The sequence below is a fragment of the Fundulus heteroclitus genome, unplaced genomic scaffold (assembly GCF_011125445.2).
Source record: "Fundulus heteroclitus isolate FHET01 unplaced genomic scaffold, MU-UCD_Fhet_4.1 scaffold_941, whole genome shotgun sequence".
NCBI classification, from domain to species: Eukaryota; Metazoa; Chordata; class Actinopteri; order Cyprinodontiformes; family Fundulidae; genus Fundulus; species Fundulus heteroclitus.
Window position 1 is genome coordinate 1 of NW_023397408.1, and position 26,984 is coordinate 26,984.

Here is a 26,984-nt window from a genome sequence, read left to right on the forward strand (position 1 = left end):
CCCAAAGAGAATGTGCATTTGTGTATTTTTTCTTGTCAAAAGAGTAGAGTCTGAAAACATGGAAGCCAGTAAGAGAAGCGGACCTACTAAATGTAAGTAAATATATTAGTAGGGGTTTTCACAGCAGCAACGGACCGTTGAGGAACAGCATAGAACTGTTGTCAGTTGTGTATGTTGTTCCAATTGAAACACCATGTGTCATTACTACTTATTCCTTCCTTTAAACGTGTGTCATTACTGACCCTCTCAGAAAAAATGCTTCGCTGTACAGTCATGCTTAACTCCCAACCCCCCCAGTCAGTATCTTTGGAAACTAAGAGAGTCCTCCTACCTTTTAAACAAGATACAGCACTCTTTGTCCCATGTTTCCCCAGTGAAGTGATGTCCCCTGCATAAACGGGGCTTACAAAACTGCCACTCACTGCAGCTGTGTGCCCAGGGGAACACGGGCACTTTCCCATAGCTGCACTGCTTCTTTTCTCAACGTCCGTCATAAAAACGCAGAGGTGTAGCGTGGCTGCACTAGAAGGTGTGTAAGAAGATATGGGTTATCATTAATGGGTTTTCTCTTCTCTTTTATTGAATTATGCCATGCACAGTGGTACATGATGAAACACATGGTAGATCTTTTTACCAAAGGTTCTGTCATCTGCAGAAGGAATCCTATAATGGAAACAAGCACTTTTTAATATGTGGATATACAAAGTCTGATGCTTTTCCTATATTTTCAAAAGGGTTTTGCAGTGTTTATTTTGAAACATCTTTAGGCGAGGCTCAGGAAATGTGATTTTTGTCTCTTTTTTTTATCCGATATAAATCAGACAGTGACAACAGTGGTTCCACCTGAAAAATATTCTTTAATGCCTTAGCTTCACGCAAATGCTAACACCTTATATTTAAACTTTTATAGCAGCTTTATTCAATTTATATCAGGTATGTACCTTTAGGTGGAAATTTCTCCTAAAGCACACTGAGCTTAAGACACAGACACAGTCGCTGCCCGATCAACAGAACACAGGCTGTTCCTTTCAGCCGACTCAGATATTCACTGACTAACAACTCACCTGCTGTGCTGAAGGTGTGGCAGTTGGGCTCCAAGACTCCCAATTTCACTCTTGAGGGTCACGAGAAGGGAGTGAACTGCATTGATTACTACAGAGGAGGAGACAAGCCCTACCTTATATCAGGAGCCGACGATCACCTTGTGAAGATCTGGGATTATCAGGTAACCAAACGCACACTAGGCTGGTTTGACTTTTTCATGAATCTTTTACGCTTGCAAAAAACATGGATCCACTGGTAATAAACAGAATAAGGAGCAGGTATTGCGGGATACCACATACAGATTTGTAGTTAGTATAACAAAAAAGAAAAAGGAAGAAAAAAACTTTAATTTCATAGAAATTGAGTTTAAACCAGGGCTACAAAAGGCAAGGATCTTTTGACTGAGGGTAAAACATCCTTCAACACATATTTACAGTAGACCTTTTATTAAGATACAGCTATGTTTGATATTGATGATCTACTTTGGAACATCCTTCTTTTGTTTATCAGTATAAAAACGTTCTGACACCGGCAAACATGTGGCTTTGAGTCCACAGAAGTTTTAATCTGGATTCAATCCCTGGTCAGCTGAGTGTTGTAGCCTGAGGAATCCATCAACTCAAGCTTCAAATGAGAGGAAAACAGCTCAGCGGTGGTCTGGTCCGCTCAGGCCTAGATGTGGCAGATGCAGCCGATAAATCTGCAACAACTGTGAGATGCCGTCATGCCGATATGGACCACATATCTTTCAGGAATGCTTCCGACTCCTTGCTGAATCTTGGCCAGGGAGAATTTAGGCAGTTCTAAAGGAAGCCCTACTTTACTATGTTTTGTAACAAAATCCCTCTGACCGCAATGCATTGCTAGTGTAAAATCCCAACAACGTGGTTGGAGGTAAAGGGCCTGCAGCTACTGCAAGGAAAGGGACAAATTGTGATCACCGATTGGCCAGTTACTAACGAGCCTCCAGGATTGATTGACAGGCAGCATCGTATCAGTTGCAGTTAGATTTCATCCTTTTTTCTTTATAATAAACACTTTTGTCGTGTGGATAATGGGATTTTAACAAACCCTCATGGCAATTTGGAAAAGGGAGAATATAAGTCTTATAGTAATATTAAAGCATATCATTTCTCCAAACTATAAAAAGTTGTGAGTCATGGTTTTCCACCTGAAAACTGAACATATTAATGAATGACATGTATCCCCAGTAGATTGGATCAATACCACAATATACAGCCTGTATCTTTTCTCATATTTTTTTTCTACCAGAACAAAACATGTGTTCAGACCCTGGAGGGCCATGCACAGAATGTGACTTGTGTCTGCTTCCACCCCGAACTGCCCGTCATTCTCACAGGCTCTGAGGACGGTGGGTAAAACCTGTCTGAGTTATTACTGAGCCACAATGAGCACACTGACCTGGTTTCACTTTACCACTTTACCACATCCGCAGGCACCGTCAGAGTTTGGCACTCCAACACTTACCGACTCGAAAACACACTTAATTACGGGATGGAGCGGGTGTGGTGTATAATGTGGACAGCATGGCTCCAACAACGTGGCTCTGGGCTATGACGAAGGCAGCATCCTCATTAAGGTGTGTGCTCCTTCAGAGCTCTGAATGCGTCTACCTTTACATTTTCATTAAGGTATATTTAGATTTATCCACCTGATTTCTCCCCACTTTCAGCTGGGTCGCGAGGAGCCGGCCATGTCCATGGACTCTGGTGGGAAAATTATTTGGGCTCGTCACTCTGAGGTGCAGCAGGCCAACCTTAAGGTGCTGGGAGAGGCTGAGATTCAGGACGGAGAGAAGCTCCCACTTGGTGTCAAAGACATGGGCAGCTGTGAAGTTTACCCACAAACCATCCAGCACAGCCCCAATGGAAGGTAAAGCCACAGCATAGTGGGAAGAACTTGGCTAAAGCAGTCATCATTTGTGACCCAACAAGGAGACGTATGCAGCCGCCCAGTGTTTAAATCTGCTGTTAGTATTTAAATGTCTTTATTGGACACCTGCACCCACAACGGGCTACCTAAACTTCACCTAAAGTACTCAAGTACCCTGCGAGCTTTAAATAATCAAACAATATGGAGACATTAAGCATGATCATTTGTATTTCTTATTAAATGGTAGGCTTGTGTGAGCAGGAATGCTTACGATTAGTGCGCTGTCTCCATATCTACCGATTGTTTGAGTTATACCTCATATTTGTTTATGTTATGCTTCATGTGAGTCAAATTTTCTTGGTAATGATTTTTTTTTTTTCTGTTAAACATAGCTTGGCATTTATTCTGACTGAGATTTTTAATTGGACATTTACTGTATGTGGTTGTGTGTTTGTATTCTGGCAGATTTGTAGTGGTGTGTGGAGATGGGGAATACATCATCTACACTGCGATGGCCTTGAGGAACAAGAGCTATGGCTCTGCTCAGGAGTTTGTCTGGGCACACGACACCTCGCAGTAAGTCCTATCAATTCAATTAAGTCAGTTTTTTTAAAGAATTTTAGAAAATATTTGTTCCTTCCCTGAGGTTTTGATAAAATGATTGTAGTGGCTTCCAAAATGTTGGGGTTTGGACCCCCCTGCAGTGCCAGTAAACAAGGGTGGGATCTTGAGATCTTCAGAAATCAAAGTGAAACAACAAGATGATCACTTAGAGAATAAAATTTAAGATATAAATGTTGCAAAAGATTTAGAAAATGGTTATAAATGGATAAAAACAAAAATTGAGGTAATTTGATTTGCATTTCATCCATGTTTAACTAGTTAGTGCTGTATTCCTAGTTAATTATCGCTGCCAAGTTGTATCCACTGTTGATTTCTGGGTGTAAAACTGCAAAGTTCGGGAATCACTGAATTTAATGAACTGACGTTTGCTTTTTTTCCAGAGTAAAAGTTTGAGTTCGATCCTGGCTTCCTGATTAGGTTATTTTGCTAACTACCAGTCCTGTCTGAAACATAGTCTAGCTTGTTTTACCACCAAGTGTTGGTTTAAGAGGTTGAGCTATAATACTGGGTTAGGTATTCAACCCAAAATGTGACTAAAACGAATGCTGATGAAAAAAAAACATTTGATGGATAACTAAATAAGTAATATCTAAAGTTAAAGTAAAGGATTATTATAAAGACAACAATCTTATAATGCTTCCACTGACATTGAGAAATAAAGATTTACATATCCAAATTCTAGGGACATATATACTATTTATAAAACCCTGCATCAAATATAGTCTGTCTGTATTGAATTCATGACTGATTCCTTAGTCGAAATGTAAATGTTGGCTAGCACTAGCTTGTGCTAACTATTTAGCAAGTAATAGGCTAATGGTACCCTAAGTGAATACATTCCCCTAATGTTAAAACAACCCTCTGGTATTAACTTTATTTCTTACTTCACCCTGTTGAGATTCTATGAGGTCTGAATAAGTTGTTGTCATGCTCAAAATGGTTTTTGATGTCTCTGATGCTCCTTCTAGCATGTTGTCTAACCCAACTAACTGGGTGTGAGCCGCCCAAGTTCTGTCCCAACATCATTAAACTCGTCATTTAAAATTACCCGCTGCTTTTTGTTGTTTTTGTGTGTGCAGGTATGCCATTAGGGAGGGCAACAGCGTAGTGAAAATATTTAAAAACTTTAAAGAGAAGAAGACCTTCAAACCTGGTTTTGGAGCTGATTGTAAGTTTTTTTTTTCTATTTAAATAACTTTTTTATGTCTATATTTATCTGTGCAACATTAATAAAAAGTAGAAAAATACTTAGCAGAAAACTAAAGAAATGTGTTTGGTCGATTATGTTTTTTGTTCATTGTTGACAATTGACCGTACACCATTTAAAACTTTGTAAAATTGTGCCACATTTGTAAGAAAGGTGCATTTGGTGGTTGAGCAGCAGAGTTGAGTGTTTTTTATGGATAGTACCCATGAAAAGCCACAAAGCTTATTTTGCTTATTGGACTCTTAGACTCTATCTTTTTATTTTTATTTTGGTGTTGTTTATTCGATTGGATGGCTAAAGTTTGAAGGAATAGATACATACTGGCAATTTAACAAACAGAGGTCTCAGCAGCGTGTGGGTGAAGCTTACACGACCACAACAGCCGGGCGCCTCCTCCTCATCCTGGTCAAACACTGCTCTGGGAGGACGTACCATTCCTCAGCCAGATGTTTTTTTCAAGTCAGCTTATGTGGTCTTCTTGGTCACTATGGCACAAGCAGTTCACCCGAGCTATTTGATGAGGGTTACGGTCAGGACTGCACACACACCTGAATTCTGGAGGTAGCCTTGGATAAACCCTGCTCTGCGGGGGCGAGCATTGTCATCTTAGAGGATGGAGTTTGGTCCCTAGGAGTAAAGATGTGGGATCTCCACCGGGTGCAGAATCTCATCTTGACAACTCGTTGTACCAAGGTTGCCTCCAGTGATGAAAAGCCTTGTTTTTCCATTGAGGAGATTGCTGGCCCGCACTACGATACTTCGCCCCAAAAAAAGCTGTTTGGTACTGGCGGAGAGGATATGGCAAGCTTTCCATGGCTGCAACCCACTTACACTACTTTGCTGCCTAGCCTATAAAAGCAATTTTCTTTTCAAACGTGACAAAAAAAAAAAAAAAAATCTACTGAACCAAAAATCATTGTAGTTTTCTTCCCACCAGGCATCTTTGGTGGCTTCTTACTGGGAGTGAGGTCAAACAGTGGATTGGCTTTCTATGGCTGGGAAACCTCGGATTTGATCCGCCGTGTTGAGATCCTACCTAAACATGTCCGTCGCAGTCCATTTAGTGTCAGTGCTCATATTATAACTGCAGCTGTTTCGTAAGTTTTCCATCCGTGCCTGCAGATCTTCTGGTCTGACTCTGGGGAGCTGGTGTGTATTGCTACAGAAGAGTCTTTCTTTGTGCTGCGGTTCCTGATGGAGCGAGTGACCACAGCGCAGGAGTCTAGGGAAATGCTGACAGAGGATGGGATAGAAGATGCTTTTGAGGTTAGAGCTGTCTCTGGTGGTTTGTTGTGAAACTGTATTGTAAGATACATTTACAAAATAGAAAAGAAATATTATTTTCCTAGCTTCTGTTTGTCTTGTTCTTCACATTTGCCAGGTGCTGGGTGAGGTCCAGGAGGTCGTAAAGACGGGCCTTTGGGTGGGAGACTGCTTCATCTACACCAGCTCCGTTAACAGACTCAACTACTATGTTGGAGGAGAGATCATAACTATTGCTCACCTGGACAGGTAGCATATTTTCATTAACTTGTATAGGCCCAAAGAAAAAAAAGGGTCCATTAAGATACTATTTTACTGTAAAAATGTTTGAATAGGACAATGTATCTGCTGGGCTACATCCCAAAGGACGACCGTCTCTATCTAGGAGATAAGGAGCTCAACATCATCAGTTACTCCCTGCTGCTCTCTGTGCTGGAATATGAGACAGCTGTCATGAGGAAAGATTTCAATACGGCTGACAGGGTCCTTCCCACAATCCCATTGGAGCAGAGGACCAGGGTCGCCCACTTCCTGGAGAAACAGGTACCAGTGCTCTCTCAGCATTCAGCCATTTGAAGTTCATCATTTTTACTTGAACCGACTGCCAACCTGGTTTTGTTCCACTGACATTTAAGGTTTAGAAAACATGAGGAAGCCAGATGGAGGCAATCCTCAGGGCAAAAAGGTTTTCTTTTATTCATGATGGCAAGAGTCGTTTTTTTTCCTGGTCCTTATGTATACCCGCCTCACATTCAACTGTGTCCAATCAAAGCCCACTGTCAGCGTGGAAGAAGAAGGTTTTACGGTTTTATGTGTTTTCTTGTGTTGTGTAGGGCTTCAGACAGCAGGCGCTGGCTGTGTCCACTGACCCCGATCACAAGTTTGAGCTGGCTTTGCAGCTGGGTGAGCTGAGGACGGCGCATGAACTGGCACTGGAGGCAGAGGTCAGTGAAAGCTTCATGCTAGAGCGTTCCGTATACAGCTGCCGTTGGGTACTGCTTTAAAAAGTTGCTCAGAGGCCGATCTTTTTTTTTTTTCTTCTCTCTCTTCTTTTTTTCTTCATAGGCAGTTCTTGTACAAATGGCACATATAGCCCACCCCTGCATCTCTGCACAATAATATATTTTTTTTACACATAGATTAAAGCCTTAAAGACTGTATAAATACATGCAGTTTTCAATTATTCGGATCAGTGTAGAATAAAAAGAAATCCAGGTTTAACTTTTATACATAGTGCGATTTATATGCTAAAAAAATCATTGAAAATGCCTATTTTGTGTTTATAACTACAACAAAGTGTTGGTGCATCTCAAACTGTGTTTTAAAGAATCTCTGTTTACCGTTTAATCATTCCACTGTGGTGGATGCGAAAGACACCAATCTGCTGCCTCTTTTCTCCCTTTGACTCTACTTGATATGTGCCTTTTTATTTTGTTGCAACAAAAACAACTAAATCAGTTTTTAACACCTCCATAAGCAGGAAACAAATCACTTAAAGGTGCCAAAACATCACTGTATAAGCCGTTTCATGTAGCTGATATTGCTACATATGTAAATTCTCCAAAGAATTTAATTAAAAAGATAATGTTAGCTTGTTTTGTCAGGCCAAATGTCCCTCCACAGTAAAAGGGTAAGGTAATGATATGCAGCTACTACCATATTTGAAAAACCCGTCAAACGTGCCTTTCTTGATGGTCAGCTTTGGATGGAGAATATGAATGATGTAGAATATAACCTATGTAGTCAATTTAACTCCTTTCTGATCTGACCATTTTTGAGCAAAGAGTCAAAGGTGACCACCCCTGAGCTGGTTCTTTGGTACACACTTTTGAAATTTACACAGCTTTATCAGCACACAACAAATCATATTATTCCCCCAAAAACCTCAGACAAATAAAACTTGTTGCCATGGCCCTTTTTAAAGTGATTGTAATGTGCATATAACATCCAAAATGTTGAATTATACAATCACTACATTAAGGGTCCCCCACATTAGGTCAGGTCTCATCAGTTTAACTAGTTTATATTTTGAACAAGATATGTTTGTTCAAATTCTTTCTAAAAAGAGCACTGAATAAGGACCTATATTACAGATTCCAGCTGTAGCGTCATTAGCCTCCATTCCAAATTAACCGGTAAAGGAGGTTAATCCGTAAGCAAAGGAAAAATGTATTTACAGAGTGTTCGTGACACATGACACTTGGCGCCTTGGGCAGGGCGCTATAGGGCTAGCATTAAAACAAACAAAAAAGAACAAAACGCTGCACATGCTCAACATCTCTGTTTACTGAGACAACAAGCTAACATGATCAAATGTACATTGTGAATGTACAGAAAGAGAGAAAGAGAGAGACACGGCCAATCATGTGGGGGGAAAAAGCCAGTTGAAAAACTCTCAGCACGCGGTGTGGAGTCCATGGAAAAGTCCCATTAGTCTACCTTGGTCAGTACATTCTACTTTGAGCTAAATAAATGGTATACCTGACTTAGATTGTTAATTAAACTTCAATAAACACATTTCTATTGTTTGAGATCACACAGCTGACATACACAAAAAGATGTATTTTTTGTAATTTTGAGGCAAAAAAAAATGTTTTTCATGCTGTGCTTTGCTTAACAGCTGGAATGAGAGTAAGCTCCATTAAATCTGAGGCCATGACCATGACCAGGTGTCTCTGAGTCGAGAGTCTCTGCATCTAACGGAGAAGTTCAGGTATCCTAGTGTCCTGTTCACAAGCGATGGTGGGACGGAGCGGTAGATGGCTAGCTGGATTAGGGGTATCTCTGGCTACTGCTGAGGTCGGCCGAAGTGAAGAAGGACCTCAGCCAAACACTAGAGCTCAAAATGTACCTGTCCTTCTACGTTCCTACCTGTAACTATGATTATGGTTATGAATTAAGACCAAAATAAGGGGATCCCAGATCCAACCGGTTAAAAGGATTGTACTCCAACACACGGTGAGGGGTGTTAAGGTGCTGTTTTATTGACCCTACTTAGTTTGGCATGCCCAGCTCCACTCTTCTCTGCTCGGTTTATCTTTGCGCGGTTTGTGTTTCGATCGGCTTGGAAATGCCTGGAAGAGGGAAACGCCTCCTAAGGGTGGCTTTATTCCCCGTTCTCCACGCCCTGTTTGCGACATTGACAAATCTGCGAGAAATGACAAAAAAATACCTCATTATAAATAAAACAAATAAAAGAAAAAAAATCCAAACAATGTTTCTATAATTGTATATGCAATATCCTCTTTTAAGGAGTAATCCACTCCTTAAAATATCTGGATCATACATCAGTTTTAACTAATAATAAAATAAGGCACAGCTTCTCTGTCCTGGTTTCTGCTTTAAAACTGTGTTTGAGACAGAGAGACAGAAGCGGAGAGGCGGAGACGAGCCGTATAGAGAGCAAGCGAGCTTCTGTGTCAGACCTTTCACACCTTTGCTCAGTACGAGCTCCGTTAAGCGGGCACCTCTGCCAAAGCAGACCGCTGCTGTGGCCGGGTGTTTGTCAGTCACAGTTAAAATCTACAGCTTTATATGTGAGATATTTTGCCTCAGCCATGATGGGAGCGAGGAGAACATGTTTAGTAGCGCAAAAGATTTTTAACCAGACTGACGTTTTTTTATAGGTTTGATTTTGCGCTGACTCCCAGGCTGCGGGCAGCTGTGTCAGCAGACAGATGCTTCAGAGACGTGTCCATCCAGTGTGTGTGTGTGTAAAATGAGAGAAAGCCTCTGTAAATCTACAGATCTGATACAGCGCATTTACAAATAGAAAACTGCTCATATTCTTTTTCTTTTTGTTACTTCAGCTGTGGTTAATGGTTTGTAAATAGTCAAATTATTTTCCGCTTTTCGGTTTTTCTGGACTTCCTCTGAGAAAAACCATCTCGTTTCTCCTCGTCCCTTGGCTGATCGCTGAAAATAAGTGTGTTCACATCAAAACTCCTCTCAAAGCAACTCGGTTTGACCCTGCTCCCGAGTAGGGCCGGAGAAACCGAGGCTGGCCCTGAAAATAAAACTGCTCCTGAAACACTCGTAAGCAAGCAGGACCTATAAGAGCCGGAGGAACTGGGCCTTTAGTGTCTGAAGAGGGAGGTCAGAGAAGAGTCAAAGTTCCTCCAAGTCGATATTTATTTTTTTTTTTTTAATATTCTGGCAAAAACTGTACATCTTCCATAATAAAAAAATCCCTCTGGCTACCCAAAGAAAGACTGGCTTTTTCAGGGCTGCAGATATCTGTGCTCTTTTGACATAAATGTTGACAGTTTTCCATCTTCTCCAGACTTTGTAAATTTTTCTCACCTGTAAATTTTATTCTAAGGAGGTTTTGATAATGATAATAATAATAAAAATCTAAATTAATTTGTCTTTGCAGATTTTCTTTAAGCCACAACTGTGTTCCATCCAAAAGAGAGAGTTATATACGTATGTCGCTTTGGGACGGTGAACCCCAGCCCTAACAGCGCACAGCTTCACGTTGTTCTTGAGGTTCTTGCCTTTCCTCCTGTGACGGTCTTTTCTCCTGTCTCTTTTGGCTCTTCGGCATGTGGGGGCTTCAGTCAGAGCATAAATGGAAGCAGCTGGCCGAGGCCGCCACTACAAGGTGCCAGTTTAGCCTGGCTCAGGAGTGTCTGCACCAAGCTCAGGATTACGGTGGGTTGCTGCTGCTGGCGACCGCCTCGGGCAGCGCAGAGATGGTGGGGAAGCTGGCCGAGGGGGCAGAGAAGGACGGGAAGACCAACGTGGCCTTCCTCACCTACTTCATGCAAGGAAGGTGGGTGTTTCTGGAGCGTCCAAAGCAGCATCTTATACTGTTTTTTCTCTCTGTTTCTGTGGTATTCTGTTACTCTTTCTTTTCTTCCCAGAACCGACAAATGTCTGGAGCTGCTTATTAAAACCGATCGATTGCCCGAGGCCGCTTTCCTGGCGAGAACGTACATGCCCAGCCATGTCTCAAGGTAAAAGAGTTTCTAATCGGTGCTTAACTTTCTAATGCTGTTCCCCCGCAGAACTTCTGCATTCAACCCTTTGTTTGTAAGTTGCTTCTTACTTTTAGTTTCCCAAGGTCAGGATAGATAAAAAAAAAAAGTCAAGAAGTTTGATTTCTTGAGGCTCACTGGCAAGTCCTGGGTTTGTCTCTCTTCCCCCAGGGTGGTGAAGCTGTGGAAGGAAAACCTGTCCAAGGTTAACCAGAAAGCAGCAGATGCCTTGGCCGACCCCGGCCAGTACAGCAACCTGTTCCCTGGCCTCCAGCAAGCCCTGCTGGCTCAGCAGTACCTGAAGGAGGCTCATGTCGGGGTCAGACCTGCTGCAGAATATCCCCTCGTCACGGTCAGTGGAGGAATCTGAACAACTCTGCTTTTGAACTTAACCATAGCAAGAGAAAATGTTCTAAATTAGACCCATAGGCTTTATATTATGGTGGTTTTAGCACCGTGGGCTCGGAGTGGTAAGGTTTTTCATTTGAATCTGATCTGTGGCCTATCCAGGGGCTATAACTGCATGGATCAGTACTTCTGCTTCCAAGTACATAAACAGCCAGGCTTGGTTAAATGGCCTTTTTAACCCAAGTACTGAGCAAGCAGTCGTTTTTTTCCTGATTTGCTAAAATTTTTGAGGGTCTTCCCGGTCTCACGCCCACTGACTGCTTACGTAGGCTCTAGCAGGTAGAATAAAATGGATTGATGGATAAATGGACTTAAATGTTGCTTGTTTTTTTTTTTTTTCTTTTCTGAAGCCAAACGAGGATCGTGATGTTCTGGAGGAATCCAAAGGTTTTATTCCCAAGGGAGAGACTGCTGAACCAGAGGTGAGGAGAAAACTGCACATCATTGCAGCCTCTTTTAGACCCACTACACACTCACCTAGGTCATGGGCAAAACAGATATTTCTGCTGCTTTTGCGACCCTTGGTCACGTGCAGATTGAGGTTTTGGTTGGAACATACTGCTAAAAACTCTGTGTTGTGTCTGAGAACACTGGGTCTGTGCAGATGTTTCCAGAAACAATGCCACAATGTGTGGAGTGCAGATCCCTACATTTTGCGTACTTCTTTTACAGTATAAAATCAATTTCTTAGCAATATTTGCAGTAAAAAATATACTTTTTCTTTTCCAAAAAAAAGTTTTTTTTCTACTCAATTCAGTTAAGGGGACATGATCATCATGCAAAATCCACCTGTTTTAGCCCTTCAATACATTTGGTTGTGTACTTGGTGTCTCTAGGACTGCAGAAAAGTTGAACGTAGCCTGTCCAGGTGCTGCGTAGGTATCTTTATATTCTGTTTGGGTCAGTTCAGTTTTCTCTGTTCTCTGATATATTTTTAAACAATTATGTCACAGTATTTGCTGCAGAACTGCTAAGCAAGGCTTACCAATTTTGTGACTCTGCCATTTTTATTTTTTTCGTTGCGGTTTTGTAGTCCTAGCTTAAGGATGCCGAGGCTACAAGTGGACAACTGCAAAAAATGGCCGAATGGGGTGGAGTGGAACGCTCTACGCCCTGGAGGGGGTTTGGGGTTGGGGCTGTGGTGTGAACTACCTCATTTCGAATAAAAGAGACAGCACCAAAACGAGTTACTCTCAGATGCTCCTCCAAACAGAGGCAAAAGAGGCGCTGTGGGGCAACAATAACGAGGAAGTCAGAACAAAGCACTGCAGTTCCACTTTATATACATCACAACTGAATTGTGAAAATATGAAAAGGAAGGAATTAAACATGATAAGTCCCCTTTTAAGAAATAACTTTCTTCTACCAAGTATTGGCTAAAGTTCTAAATGTATCCCTGCCCTAGCTACATCTCCCAAATGATAAACAATCTTAGTGTCAAAAAAAGTATTCCTTGTAATAGATTTTACTTTTTCCTGGATGGGAACTTCAAAAGCTAGTAGCAAATAATTTACTGAATGAAATGATTAATGAAAAAGGACACAAAACAGCCTAGTTACTAATCGGGGGGGAAAAAAACTGGTATCCATGAAATTCAGGTCCCTTACAAACAACTGCCTTAAGAAGAGCGCTACAACACCGAAGCTCTGTACAAGAAGGGCCAGAGCCGGCTCCACCTCCTGAGGAGGCTGAGGTCCTTTGGAGTGAGCAGGCCCCTGCTTAAGACCTTCTATGACTCCGTGGTGGCCTCAGCCCTCCTCTATGCTGTCGTCTGCTGGGCCCCTGGCAGCACATAGCGGGACAGAAAGAGACTGAACAAGCTGGTGAGGAAGGACTTCTATCCTGGGCTGCACTCTGGACTCAGTGGAGGAAGTAGCTGAGAGGAGGGTGTTGTCCAAGCTTACATCCATCATGAAACACCTTCCACCCCCTGCACCAGACTGTAGAGGAGCTGAGCAGCTCCTTTAGTGACAGACTTATACACCCTGCCTGTAAAAAGGAATACTACCGCAGGTCATTCATTCCTGCTGCTATCAGACTTTACAATGCTGCACTATAACTGTAATAACTAATGTGCAATTACTATATAATACCCTGTGCAATAATCCTGTTAAATAAGTGACTTCAGCTGTTATAGTTATCTCACTACCTCACTGTTGTTCTTTACCCAGTACCACTTTAATGTACAACGTCAAATCCATATGTACATATGGATTAAATGTACATAAGTCATCTTAAATCTCTACTTTCTTTCTTTTTTTCTCGATCCACTGTATATACATCATGCACCTTTCCTCCTTATGGCACCTTTTTTTGATTTTTGAGCCGATGTGACTCATGAACTTCTCCACTGTGAGATCTATAAAGTCAATCTTATCTTATCTTATAACAAACTTTGAGCAGTATAGCCCACAGCCTCTTTCAGTGATATAATTTAAAAATAACTGTTTAATAAGTGTTCTCTTGGACTACTTGACCAGGCTAAGCATTTTATTACAGTTTTCTGGTGAGCAAATTGTGTAAGATGATGCCACACCACCCTATTTTGCATTTGTGCACCAAAAAAAAGCCACTCCTGTTTTCAAACTTGTCTGTGACTGGCAATAATCTGTAAATGGAAACTTCTTGACTGAAGAAAAGTTAAATGGTGTCTCTTGACATTACCACTACCCAGTGGCGATGCAAGGGTATTACAGTATCTTGTGCTGGGAACGTCTGCAGACGCATATATATATATATATATATATATATATATATATATATATATATATATATATATATATATAGTGGTTAAAAATGCTACCCTTCTAAAAAGTTGTGTAGGTGCAAGGATTTCATTAAGGGTAGTTGTGAAGGGTTTTTGATCAACTGTTCTGTGGTCTTTGTTGTGCAGGAGGCAGTGGACAATATGAGCGAGAGCTGCGATGCACCTTCAGAAGCAGAAGTAATGGAACAGGCCTTTCCAATAAAGCACGAGTCTTGCGCTGATCCCGTTCCACTGACAGAGAAAACAATTGGTCAGACAGAGGAAGCTCCCCTTACTGTCCCTGAAATTGAAAAGCATGTTGAGCCGAACCGAGCACATTCTCCGTGTCATCTAGAGCAGGATGTCAAAAGTGAAAATATCATGAAAGCGGAGACGTTGGTCTCTGCAGAGGAACGCCTGGTGCAGGAACCCTGCGCTGAGGTTCCTGCCACAGAGGCAGATATCATACAATCCAGTCCAGTGGAAGATGTGGGCTCATCTGATGAGCTTACTGTTGAGGAAAACGCTTCAGCAGCTGAAGCCCTGCCAGTGTCGGAACCAGAAAACATCTTATCCGAAGACACCGCAGCACAAACAGCAGATGTGCTGATTAGCACTGATTTAAAAGCCGATGCTCCAATTACACCAGAATCTGCAGCATTAGAGGAAAGCTTCAGTCCTGATCAACCGGAAACAGGCATCATTCCCTCACGAGTCTCACCCGTAGTCGCTGCAGCAACTGGTGAAACTCCTGTTGTAAAAGAAGCTGCATCAGTAGAGGAGCTCATCTCTTTGGAGCCCACAGAAAGTCCCCAGCTGGATGTTCCATCAGTCGCAGTCCAAGCTTTTCCAGATTTGAGCCTTGATCCACCGCTTAACTCAGACGAAGACACAGCAGCTGTGTTGACGCTGGTTCCTGTACGGGCGTTTGAGCAAGAGGAAGAAAGAGCAGAACCTCCTGTAGAGACTGTGGACGATCCAGAGGTGGCCGGTGTTCCCGGGGCTGAACCAGAAGGTTCTGAGGCACCTGTAGAGAGGAACGTGGCAGAGCTGGAAGCAGGCTCTGAAGGATCTGAGGAACCAGCAGAAGATCTAGAGGAAGCGATGAACAATGAGGTAAACTGCAAGTTATTTATTAGAAATTAAATTACAAGAATTTTTGTAATGCCCCAACACATCTCTATTTCTGACCACGGATAATTTCTACTGTAGGACCTCGATGATTTGGACAGTTTTGACCTGGAGGACATCGATACCTCAGATGTGAACCTAGAAGAGAATCTGCTGAGCGAATAGGGGAGGCAAAACTACTTTGGACATTTCTTTTGTGACCAAAGAACTTAAACAATCTTTTTTAACAAGAAAAGCTACAATAAGGTTTTCTTTCCCTAAAAAGGGTGCAAACATGGGTACAGTATGTACTCATTTCAGACTTTAAAAGGTTAAGGGGTTGTAATGAATAGCTAGAAAACTCTGGGCTGCTTTTCAAAGTTAAAACTCGTACCTGTTCTTCTCAAACATCACCGTTGATCGGTGTTAGGAAGGCCATTTAATAAGACCTTGGTTTTAACAGGCAGGACAGTCTTATCTGTTTTTTAAGTACAAGTTAGGTTTAGAAATGTTAGACAGCTGTGATTCTGTGCTGCATTCTGCCTTGTTCTCATGTTGGGGCTGCAAAGCACATTTATATTTCCAAGCTAATACGAACACTTTGGCCGTTTCTCAGATGGCTTCATGAACAAAGACCAGGGTTGATGTGACCTCGATCTTTCAGTTTCTGGTTGTATTATTTGTCTCTTTTAAATAAAAAAAAAATAAAAAATGGACATCCAAGTGTTTCAGGTCTGGAAAGATTATTTGAAATTAACTTTTCTTTTGGAGATAGTACTTATTCTCCTGGACACGACATTTAAGGCTCACAGACAGATTTTATTTTACTATGTACATCAGTTTAATTTCAGAGAGCTTAATGAAATACAAACAAAGTCTCTCCACATGAAGCAAGGCTTTGAAGACGATTCTTCAGATCGAGTTTTTGAGTGTGAAGTTTTCCTTTGGGTGAAGATGCATCTTGGACCCAGGCAGGGACAGAACCGCAGCAGTCATGTTTCAAATGAAACACAACTTGAACTCTGCCTCTAGGTGATATTCTTTGCTAAACAAAGGTTTCGGTTGTTTGGTTCTTGGAATTTTAGGCAGCTGAGCCTTCAGCACCTTTCTCTTCGTATGCCTGCAGAGCCAGCTCGATGTAGCCGGACTTCTGGGACTCGTTCTGAGCATAGATCTGCAGAGACAAACATCACAGGTCAGCAGAACAAATAAGACAAACGCTAATCTGGGAATTCATTAAAATTAAGTGAAACATGTGTTATATATATATATATTAATTCCACAGAGTGATGCATTTCAAGCAATAATTTGAAACCAAGTTTAATACAGTGGTAACACAGTACACTTTAACTATATAATAATATAAATGGCTTTTAGCCTGACTTGTACGTCCAGTAAACTTAATTTAGCTATGAACTTCATATGGTAAAAATAATATCAAGCTATTAATAGTAAAGATAACCGTCAGTTACATTAAGTTTTGTACTTTTTTTAGGAGTTTAATAATATTCATCATACTACTGACTCAAGGTAATAGCCACACAGCAGGGGGTGCTGTTGTCACATTTACAAAGCCTGTATTTTCTGTAGAAAAAAGGATGAGGCTTTTCTTGTGACTGATGTACACTTGACGTTTTGGCATGGGCCAGCGGGAAGCTTTAAGAGCGTAAACAAGACTCAGAAGTCATTTATGGCAAGAAGACGGGCGCTTTAGGGAAAAGTTTAAGCGTTTGCTCTGCCAACAGCAGGAAGGCTACGCTGAGTTTGTCCACTGCAAATGATTTAAGAAAAATAAATTAAAAAGAACGATACGGAGGGACTGCCAACACAGACCTGTAAACCTAGAACGTTCATAAAGACCACATCTGTTCGAGACATTATCGGTCTCCGCTTGTGATTTATGAATGACTAGAGGAGGTTGGAGTTAGCTCGTCCTTACCGGTTCATGGTGAAAATGTTTCCCAGTAGAGGATTATGATGATAATGGCTTACAGCTCATAAAAACTAAAATCCATTTCACAGAAAATGACAATTTCACATTACTGAAATATTATGGCCTACACGATCGTGAGGAATACTGCTGACTTCAGTCAAACACTGAGGGAAGGCCACAAAAGGTCACCGTTTAGGTTGTTTACCATTTAGAGTGCTGTATTCAAGCATATCAATGGAAAGTTGAGTGGAAGGAAAAAGTGTAGTAGAAAAAAAAAAGCGTGCAAGCAAAAAGGAGTAGCGCAGCAAGTATGGACTTTCACAGTCGATGATGATGATTTGGGAAGTGATGGCTGATGTTGGTCTGCTGGGTTTGATATAGTCCAAGGTAAGCACAGACATCTACCAGGACATTTTAGAGGACATCATGCTTCCTTCTGCTGATGAGCTTTATGGAGACGCTGATTTCATTTTCCAGCATTACTTGGTTATCGGCCCACCCTGCCAAATGTACTAAAAGCTGGTTCAATCACTATTACTGTGCTGTACAGCCAGAGAAATGGTCTGACCTGAACCCCACAGAGATCTCTGTGCTGTTAAGAGGAAGATGAGAGACACCAGACCCAAGAATAGAGACGAGCTGAAGGCTGCTATCAGAGCTACATGGGCTTCCATTGCACCTCAGCAGAACCACAGGCTGTTCACCTGTCTAACCTGCCACATGGACGCAGTAATGCAAAAGGAGCCCCAGGTCAGTACTGAATGCATATGCTGGACAGTATATGGATACACTTTAGAGCAGGCCCACAATTGTGTATTTAAAATCCTTTGTTGGTCTCATAATATTCAAATGATCTGAGGTCCAGATTTTTTATATTTCAATAGCTGGAAGCCATAATCAGCAAAATGAACAGAAACGCGGGTATGTTATCCGTCTCTGTGTGGAAGGAATCTATATCATATATCATCCATCCATCCATTTTCTAACACGTCTATCCCTTGTGGGGTCGTAAGGGGAGCTGGTGCCTATCTCCAGCTGTCAATGGGTGAGAGGCGGGGTACACCCTGGACAGGTCGCCAGTCTATCGCAGAATAATGTATTAACCTTTATTAGGATCAACCTGTGATGAAATGATTGGACCCGAGAGCGATTCTGAATGTCTCGGTTCCTTCAGTTATAAACAGAACAACGATATCTCTTATCCTAGAATAAAACCCAAACCTCTGACCGGACACCTTTGCTGAGAAAGCCCTCATATCAGCTATTCTCACTCCTGATTTAATCAGGTGTTGGAATCGGATCAAATGGCAGAACATATAGGTCCCATGACAACAGTCAGTGGTGGCGTAAACCAAAGATACGACTCCGCAGCTATCATTTTAAGGTTGAGTTGTTCTCACCTTCAGGAGGTCGGTGCCAGAGGCCTGTTGGCTGGCAGCTTCCTGAGCTGACTGGCTGTGAGGATGGACCATGTGGAACAGAGACACAAGGCTGATAGCATCTTGTAGCCTGCAGACAAACACAAAATGAGGCTTAAGAGTTCTGCTCCCCTACAGGTACAACGTCTATCAACAGGGAATATTTAAAAAAGAAGATGAAAAAACCCACAGCTCTCTCCTCAGCATGTCCACTATAAGCCCATCCACTCTACGAGTGTTGAGCAGGTACCAAGCCATGCCTCCAAAGTGTCTGGTGGATCGCAGGAGATCGTATTTGCCGTTTTTTTCCAGGTCCTCGTATGTGGCCTCATGCACCTAAACAGAACAGGAAGTTAGGACATTTCTCTTTACATCAAATAGGGCCACAACAACGAATCAATAAAATATATATAGAGAAAAAAAAAAGCACAACTATAACTGAGGCATAAGGTCAGTCTGATGGCTGGTAATGGGGCTGTTAGCTGGTTAATGACAGGGGCTTGTTTACATGCTTAACTTTCCCTGATCAGATTAAAATGTGTCCGGACTAAAAGTTAAATAATCCGATCATGACGTGCGTTTACTTGCATCAAGCTTTATTCAAAGTAGAAACTGTCTGACTTTAGCAGAGTTGATAAATTTCCATAAAACTGCAGAAATTATGTACTTCATGTGGAAACAAAACAAAAGCGGAGATGTGTTGGTTCTGACTGTTCTGAGTGAATAGAACGGACCAGCACCAGGTTCTGAGATGGTTGAGAACTGTTGCTGTTGAGATGGGAGGAAATGATGATCATCCCTAAATGTTGTGTGCTGCACAGCTCTGCAGCCCATCCTCCACATGCAGGCACAGTAAGTTCATGAGTTAATAGGAACTAAAATGGTGTTTAGATGGATGCTGATCGGATCATGGATCATAAACCAGCCCTCTAAATCAGAATACAATTTAATTCTGATGGTAATTTGTTTGTTAATGTTTAAATTTTAATCTGATTGCAATGTCTAAGTGAAAGTCCTGTATGTGGGAGAGGAGCGGGGTCTAAACTAACTTTTCAAGAATCAAGAGTCTTTATTGTTATGCAACCATAATGAAATTTTAGTGATACACTCAGAATGATAAGCGGCAGACCTAAATTAAAAACACTTGCAGAAAAATGAGACACAAACATCCCTAAAAGACACTCTCAAAAATGTAAAACCTTCAGAAGAAATATCTAACATCCTTTTTGACTCTTGGAAGAAAACTTTGAAAACTTATAGAATAAACATCCTTGGAAGTAAAATATGTAGAAGGACAAATGTAGCGTGTAGTATTTATATAAATTGCAGCTTGTGCTGAAACACTCTGAAATGGGCTGATGGTTTATTTGATTGTCAGAAGTGGAATTCTGCATTTGTTGCATCGTTATGCCCAATTATTTCCCAAGATGCACCAAAACAAGGTGAGGTTCAACCAAACCGCATTTGACACCCCAGTTTTACAGTTTCACTTTATTTGTTAAATCACTGGTAATATAGGCAACACTGACTTAAATTGTTTACTTACAATCTAGTCAACAAACTTCTTTATTTGAAGCAAAAATATTTATTACCTAATATTATTGTACCAGAACACCTAAGTAGCAACTTGTTTTCTATCAGCTTATTAGCTCTGTCAGTCTTTTTCCTAATCATTTGAAGTTGAAATGTAAAAAAAATTGTCCGATTCATCATAAAAATAATCAACCTATTAATTGATTATTAAAATAACCGTTAGTTGCAGCCGTACATCAAACAGTAAAAACTAAAAAGCTGGAGAACGTGCTGACCAAGCCAGAGGAGACCATTGAAAAGAGGCTGCAGCTAAAATAAATCAAACTACTGAACATCTTTGAGGTTGCTTTCATTTAGTTATAAATTTCTATTTGGCCACAAGTGCACTAGTTAGGAGTAGATAAAGGAATTTTATAAATGCCTTAAAACAGGTATAAAAAGTACTTTTGATCATTTTCCTGAGGTTATATCATGCAAACATTGCGTCAGGGTGCAATTCTGCCTGCTGCACCCTGAATCTTTCCAGCGCCTTCCTGTCCTGCTCCCTCCACTAATCATCTACACCTGTCAGTTTCTAATCAGCACAGACTCATTCCACCTGCCAGCCTCCATATAAACCCTCCTCAGTCAGCTCCTCACCACCGGCCCGTCTTCAATCATCTGATGTCCCTCAGTCAGAGATTTTCCCATGTCTGTCTGAGCATCAGCCTTCCCTCTTTTACCGGTCAGAGATTTTCCCACGTCTACCAGTCAGAGAGCCTCCACTTGCCTGCTTAAGTTTCTCTCGTCTGCCGCCCCTGCTCCTACCAGAACTCTCTCCATTGCACCCGGTTCCAATGCGGCCCCTGCGTTCTAAGGACTCTTGCTCAGCTGCGCTCCTGGTCCTACTGCAGCAACTGCATCCAAGGAACTCACTCTGCTGAGCTGCTGGTTCTCGGCGCAGCACCCGCAGCTCTCCAGTCGTCATCCTCCACCTGCTCTTCCAGGAATACAGACTCTGTTCTCACCTTTCACTACTCATTCAATAAACCTCACTAAACGAAGCTCTGTGTGCGTGGTTGTGCTCGGGTTCATCAGGACAAATTCTGACACATTGGAACAATGCACTTTATGCCATTAGCAGGATTAATACTGTCAGCAGAATTAAAACCAGCTCACAAAGGCTGATAAGGCAATAAATCGCAAATATAACATCATCGCAACATCAGTGTTGGCAATATTCATATTGCAAAAGACTGGAGACCAACACCTGCTGGCTCCTATATCCTAAGTGTTATAAACTGTGGCTAAATATCCATATTTAGCCAGTCGGACAGAGTCTCAGGGCAGCAGATGCTCATACCGGACACAAACGGCATCGCCCCAAAACGCTAAAGGTCAGAGTGATGGAAGCACAGATGAGAAAGCAAAGAAGAAAACAGGCAAATATTGTAACTGATGTCATCATAACAATATTTATAAATATTATTGCCATCGCTAGATTGTTACAGTGTTCCCCAAATAAAAAAAAATAAAAAAAACCTGCATATTTCTGCAAGGTCTACAGAAATTTGGGGTACAGTCATGCTTGAATATTCTATCATGTATCCTACGTTGGATACACTCGCTCAAGTGTGAGCCACCAGAACTGATAAAGACTCCTGGAATGGTGTCGAAACGTTTTCAGAAAAACTGAGCAAAAGTCTGGATGCCTCCGATTTAAGCCTTGCTGTTGCGATGACCAGCATAACATCATTTGCGCAGGGGTGTTACACTGAAGACAAAAAATAAATATCATGCTGCTTTGTTTAGCGCTAAAAAAAAAAAAAAAAAAAAAAAAACCTATTAACACTCACAGGAATCTATTTTTTCTTGGTTCCCAACTTTAATCAATAGATTCTGTTTAAGACCACCCAATTATTTAAAAGTAGTTAGCTGTTCTGGTTTAACACAACGTGTTCATCATGGGTTGTTTTTGTTCTGTTTTTTTTTTTTTTTTTTTTAAACTTATGAATAGCCAACAAACAGACTTTTTTTTAAAAAACAGTTCCATATTTATGACCACATGGCGCAGAGTGCTGGCCCATACTTCAGGCCATGTAATGCAACGATCCCATTAAAGACAGGTTGGATGCTGCAGACCTCTGACTCCCAGTTAACAGCCTAAAACACAGCTAACAAGTATGATGCACTTTGAAGAGCTGCTAGGAGTAACCAAGGATATACAGTCCTTGAACCTGGCAAGTTGTTTCAATGGTCTACAGGCTCCAACATATTCCAAAATAAAAGCTCTCTGTTGTTCTTTTGTTAAAATCTAATTTCCCCTCAGGGTTTAACTTTAGGAGATGCAAGAGCTGAATAATATCAGTCAAGTGGTCTAGCTTTGTTTGACTGAATGTGTCTAGCAGACCCTATTATTCCCTTTGAGAAATCAGACTCAGACAGTAGAATTTAGTGAAGTGTTGTCCCTGAACAGTTTTTAGTTCATTTAGTTATAATGAGGAAGCAACAGGAGAAGCGCAAACTTACTCTTATGTAGTCTGAAGAATCGGGATCAAACTGGACCAGACACAGGTCTAACACATCCTCATGACGGTCCTGGGAAAACACCGTCTGCAACAGAAAAATGATAGAACTTAGTAAAAAAAATAAATAAATAAAGGATTTATTGGTAATTGCACACAGAAAGAAAAGTTTTGCATTGCAGAACTTTGGTCAAGATTCACTTGACATTCTGGCCTCATGCAAACCGAGGACACGATGTTCAGAAAACGCAGCTCAATACAGGACTGCTAATGGATTGCTGATGAAAGGAATTCTAAGAACTTCCCAGAGTTTCAGGAATAAACTAGTGTGCCACAAAGAGCCAGAGGAGGAGGCAGGGGGCAGTTCATTAACCCCGCTGGGTTGCTGCCCACCTTGAGGTTCTCTTCTTTGAAGAGGAGATGCGGCGTTAGCTTCCGGCCCTGCCTGGGGAAGTAGACCTGAACAAGACGATCCCTCTCCTCCCAGTTCGCCTTCCTAAGAGTGCCATCGGGCTCCCGCACAACTATGAACCTCTCCTGGAGAGAGAGGGGGGGGCAAGAAAAATCAAGGTTTTCCGAGCAGAATTTGTGTTTATTTCAACTCAACCGAGTAGCACAGTCACACGCAGAGGAACAGTAACGTGAGCGCACCCTGTGTGGGATGTTGTAGGTGATGTCAGTGAAAACGTATTTGGCCGTGTCCATGCCATCCAGGATCTTATCCACGACCAGCACGTCGTCGATGGGCTTCCTCTCCGGAAGGACGGGGGGCATCTGCAGCTGCTTCCTTGCTTCCTCCTTGGCGAGTTCTACAGCCTGGAAACAAGCAGGGAGGAACGGATTAAAATGAGGCGTGTGTGACACACAGAGAGCGTACCGGAGCTGGAGTCGTGACGGTTACCTGCTGCAGCTGCTCATCGGTCATAAGCTTATAGGTGGGCGGCTTCAGTTCTTGTTTAATGGGACGGAAGACTTTCTGCAGGTCCAGGCCTGTTATCCTGCCGAGGATGTCCTGCACAGCTGGATCTGTGAACCGGGGCTTGGCATCGTCTGCGGACGGTACAGATTGTGATACGTGATCATCTCTTAAATCTATGACTTACAGAAGTCAAAGAAGCTCTATGGCTGGCTCTCAGGCTGCATTTATGCACCACTAGACGCATAACTGCAATAGTTACACAACATCTCACTTTGAGGCTATTCAATCCAATCTGAACTTGCAGCATCCTCATGCTGTCCAACACTACTTCCATTACTTGCCTACAGACAACAGTAAGGTTTAACGTCCTCTAATTCCCGAGTTCACGACCAATTCACTTGCAACTATTGCCAAGTACAATAAGCTGTTTAGCAAGCTACTTCATATCTTTCACACTAAAGCTATAAACATATTTAGCTAGCATCAGAAAACATTAATTTTACGGCATATATATATATATATAACTTCCCCCCGTTTAAAGCCGCTTCAGTGGAGATGGGTTAACGAAACGAGCTACAAGGTCAGCGATTCATAACATAAGCTTATTTAACCATAATAGCATTATTAACAACGAAAACATGCCGTTCTCACTTGTTTCACTGCAGAACGTCCGCACGCCGCATCTCAGCAACGTTTTCTTGCCCCTCTGCACATCTTTAACCCGAGAAAAGCTGCGGAACAAGCAACGCGCCGTGCCCAGCGCCGCCATCTTTGTTATGACCTCATCAGTGGAGCGCCGCTGGCGCCGGCTGAACGCGTCACTGGGTGCGCACCATTTGTAGGCCGGAGAGCCAAGCGGCGAAGAGGAACGAACGTGAATTTAAATTACATTTTTTTGTATATTTTTCAATTAACGAATCCAGTGAGTCTATTTATGTATTTATTATTTATTCATATTTTGGCAACGTGGCATCAATAAAAGTACCTGGGTCCCATACATTGTAAATTACCTTGGGGTTGATACTTGGTGGCCTACTTTATATGTCACTATCACTCGTGGAGATGCCATTTTCATATTCCCGCATTCCTTGGAACAGGTGTTGCGTATCTTTCTGGTGCATTGTACACAGTCTGTAACCTTGTGTTACAGACTGTGTAACACAAGGTTACACTGTGTCATTTACACGGGATGATCTAGATTAGGCATGTCCATAATGCGGCCAGTGAAGCCATCTGAATTTGAATGCCCCCCCCCCCCCCCCCCTCCACCAGAATTTCAAGAAAGAAGATGGTTCAGATGAATACTTTTATTTTTAATAAAGCCAAAGTCATTAGACAACTTAAAATCATACAATTTACAATGTTAGAAGCATTCATGTTTTACTAACCACATTTTTACATTCTCTTTAAATAGTAAATAGAACCACATCTTTCCAATGACTTTTACTCAAATGCAGACTGTGGTGTATTAAAATGTGCTTCAAATGTATTTATCAAAATTGAATGAATACATAAAGCAAGTAAATTAAAATAAATACTGATCCAAACCCTGTTCTTATTCTGCTAGACCAAAAGAATAAATTAAATAAAATTCAGTCGAGCCCAAAATAATTTGCAAACTGGACGACCATCTTTTAATAAGGCAGATGACATTCGGATGTTCAATGATTTACCCATCTCTTTACAGAACATCTGACTAATTTGTTAATTTAAAATGATGACATTTTGTAGGGCAGGTTTAAAAATTTACAACTACTGCTTTCATTCTTTCTTTTTTTTCCTTTTCCATTTTAATTTTTCAGCGTTCAAGGGCTTTGGACTTGACAATTTCGGCCCAGATGCCAAAAAGTTCTGTATTGTTTTCTCATGCCTTGGCACTTTCAATAACTGGTCAGGTTATTTCATTGAATTTCACATAAGGATGTATTTTATCTGGCCATTTAAAATCTCCTAAATCAAAAAGTCAACTAGGCATGACACACATGAATAAACCACATATAACCCGCTAAATTATTGTTAGGCCATTATAATACCCCACAATTCAAAAGTTTAGTTTTTTTATTAAGAATTTATATGAAGGAATTATTATTATTATTATTATTATTATTATTATTATTATTATTATTATTATTATTATTAATAATAATAATAATATTAATATTAATATTAATATTAATATTATTATTATTGATATTATTAGTAGTAGTATCATTATCATCATTATTATTATTAAGAAGAAGAAGAAGAAGAAGAAGAAGAAGAAAGAAAGAAAGAAAGAAAGAAAGAAAGAAAGAAAGACGTCCAATTCCACCGTTTGATCACCAGGTGGCACTGTGCTACCGTATCAGACACAGTCAGGCGGTCTAAAAAAATATCACCAGTTCAACTCTTACCCCCACTGAGGACAGCGAAATAAATCCCACAGTCATTCATACTATATGTTTATATCAGAATCTGGCTGCTGTTAGAATTTATCTTCCTTGTGTCTCGGCTGTGCGTAGCCTACACACATTCCTGACTCCCCATCACAGTGTGTTCTCGAATAGGCTGATAATACGTCTGGGTGAGAAGTTAAACACTGCTTGTGGAGAAGGAAAAGAAAATAACACATGCCAGACCTTCTATATAAAGATAGGTCTTTGCTGTTTTGTTTGTTTCAACTCTGCCCCTATTCAATACTGAAAGTACAGTATGTGTACGGTGCAGCACCACAGGCTGTTAATAAAATGTTTCCCAGATAGCCCACGAGAAGGATTATTGTTTAATTGGTTAATGTATGACCAACATGTCTGTGTTCATACTGCGTCATATATGTAATTGTCTTTTGAAATATGGACCAAACAAGAAATTCACCATTCTAATTATGATAGCAGTAAATAATAACACCCATTTGGACGTGTAGCCGGTAACACACATGATTTAATGATGATATTTTGTGTGTTTTTTAAAGCAAGTTTTGCTCATTTCAAAATGAAGAAACACTAGTTGCTTTCATGTTGCACTTTTAAAAGTGCATACCAACACATGTTTTGTATGTCTGGAGACATTATTAAAAAAGCATGGAGGTGTTGTTTTTCTCATTGGAGGAACTAGATGGACATGGTCACAGAATAATCTAACTGAGTTCAGAAAGCCCTTCAACCAGCCAACGCCTTAATCTTTCTGAAGCGACGAAATTCTCTCAGTTACAAAAAAAAAAAAAAACACAGCCAAATTTAGCTGGTGTTTAGTTTATATGTTTTTGCATAGGTTTAATTATCGAAATGACAATGAATAAAGGTTTTAGATAACATTGTTATAACTAGAATGACCTATGTGTATTATGTACTACATTATTTTAGCAGCAGTAGAAATAAGTCTGGCTTTTACATTTCTAATAAAAGCAGTTTTATTTTTCATTTCC

At 41.1% G+C, this 26,984-nt stretch overlaps 2 protein-coding genes across 3 annotated transcripts; one reads left to right on the forward strand and one right to left on the reverse strand.

The window, feature by feature from the left end:
• Positions 1-1,032: 1,032 nt before the first annotated feature.
• LOC105926776 (coatomer subunit beta') lies at positions 1,033-15,990 on the forward strand (the record flags this gene model as incomplete). The annotated part of the gene is given in 18 exon segments (XM_036134928.1): positions 1,033-1,225; positions 2,317-2,416; positions 2,501-2,580; positions 2,582-2,644; positions 2,738-2,937; positions 3,403-3,513; positions 4,641-4,729; positions 5,706-5,812; positions 5,891-6,034; positions 6,150-6,280; positions 6,367-6,574; positions 6,865-6,975; positions 10,591-10,805; positions 10,897-10,989; positions 11,182-11,362; positions 11,769-11,840; positions 14,312-15,280; positions 15,377-15,990. Coding segments are annotated over 18 exon segments (3,151 nt in total), but the record flags the coding sequence as incomplete, so codon positions are not given.
• Positions 15,991-16,072: 82 nt separating this feature from the next.
• On the reverse strand, positions 16,073-24,381 carry LOC105926781 (28S ribosomal protein S22, mitochondrial). Of its 2 annotated transcripts, none has more exons than XM_021316862.2 (8): positions 24,233-24,381; positions 23,564-23,712; positions 23,314-23,478; positions 23,056-23,199; positions 22,667-22,750; positions 18,816-18,961; positions 18,608-18,716; positions 16,073-16,448 (listed from the first exon to the last, which is right to left on the reverse strand). In XM_021316862.2, the coding sequence occupies exons 1-8, from the start codon at positions 24,348-24,350 to the stop codon at positions 16,356-16,358; spliced, it is 1,008 nt and encodes a 335-aa protein (XP_021172537.2). In that variant the 5' UTR covers positions 24,351-24,381; the 3' UTR covers positions 16,073-16,355. The 2 variants fall into 2 exon arrangements, with proteins under 2 accessions (XP_021172537.2, XP_035990820.1); XM_036134927.1 differs by having other exon boundaries at positions 23,564-23,721.
• Between the last annotated feature and the right edge of the window lie 2,603 nt (positions 24,382-26,984).

Coding starts and splice junctions, on each gene's coding strand:
- LOC105926781 (XM_036134927.1), bottom strand. CDS start 24,350: ATGGCGGCGCTGGGCACGGCGCGTTGCTTGTTCCGCAGCTTTTCTCGG. Junction 23,200..23,313: donor CCTACAACATCCCACACAGG/GTGCGCTCACGT, acceptor CTCTCTCTCCAG/GAGAGGTTCATAGTTGTGCG. Junction 18,717..18,815: donor GACATGCTGAGGAGAGAGCT/GTGGGTTTTTTC, acceptor GTTTGTCTGCAG/GCTACAAGATGCTATCAGCC.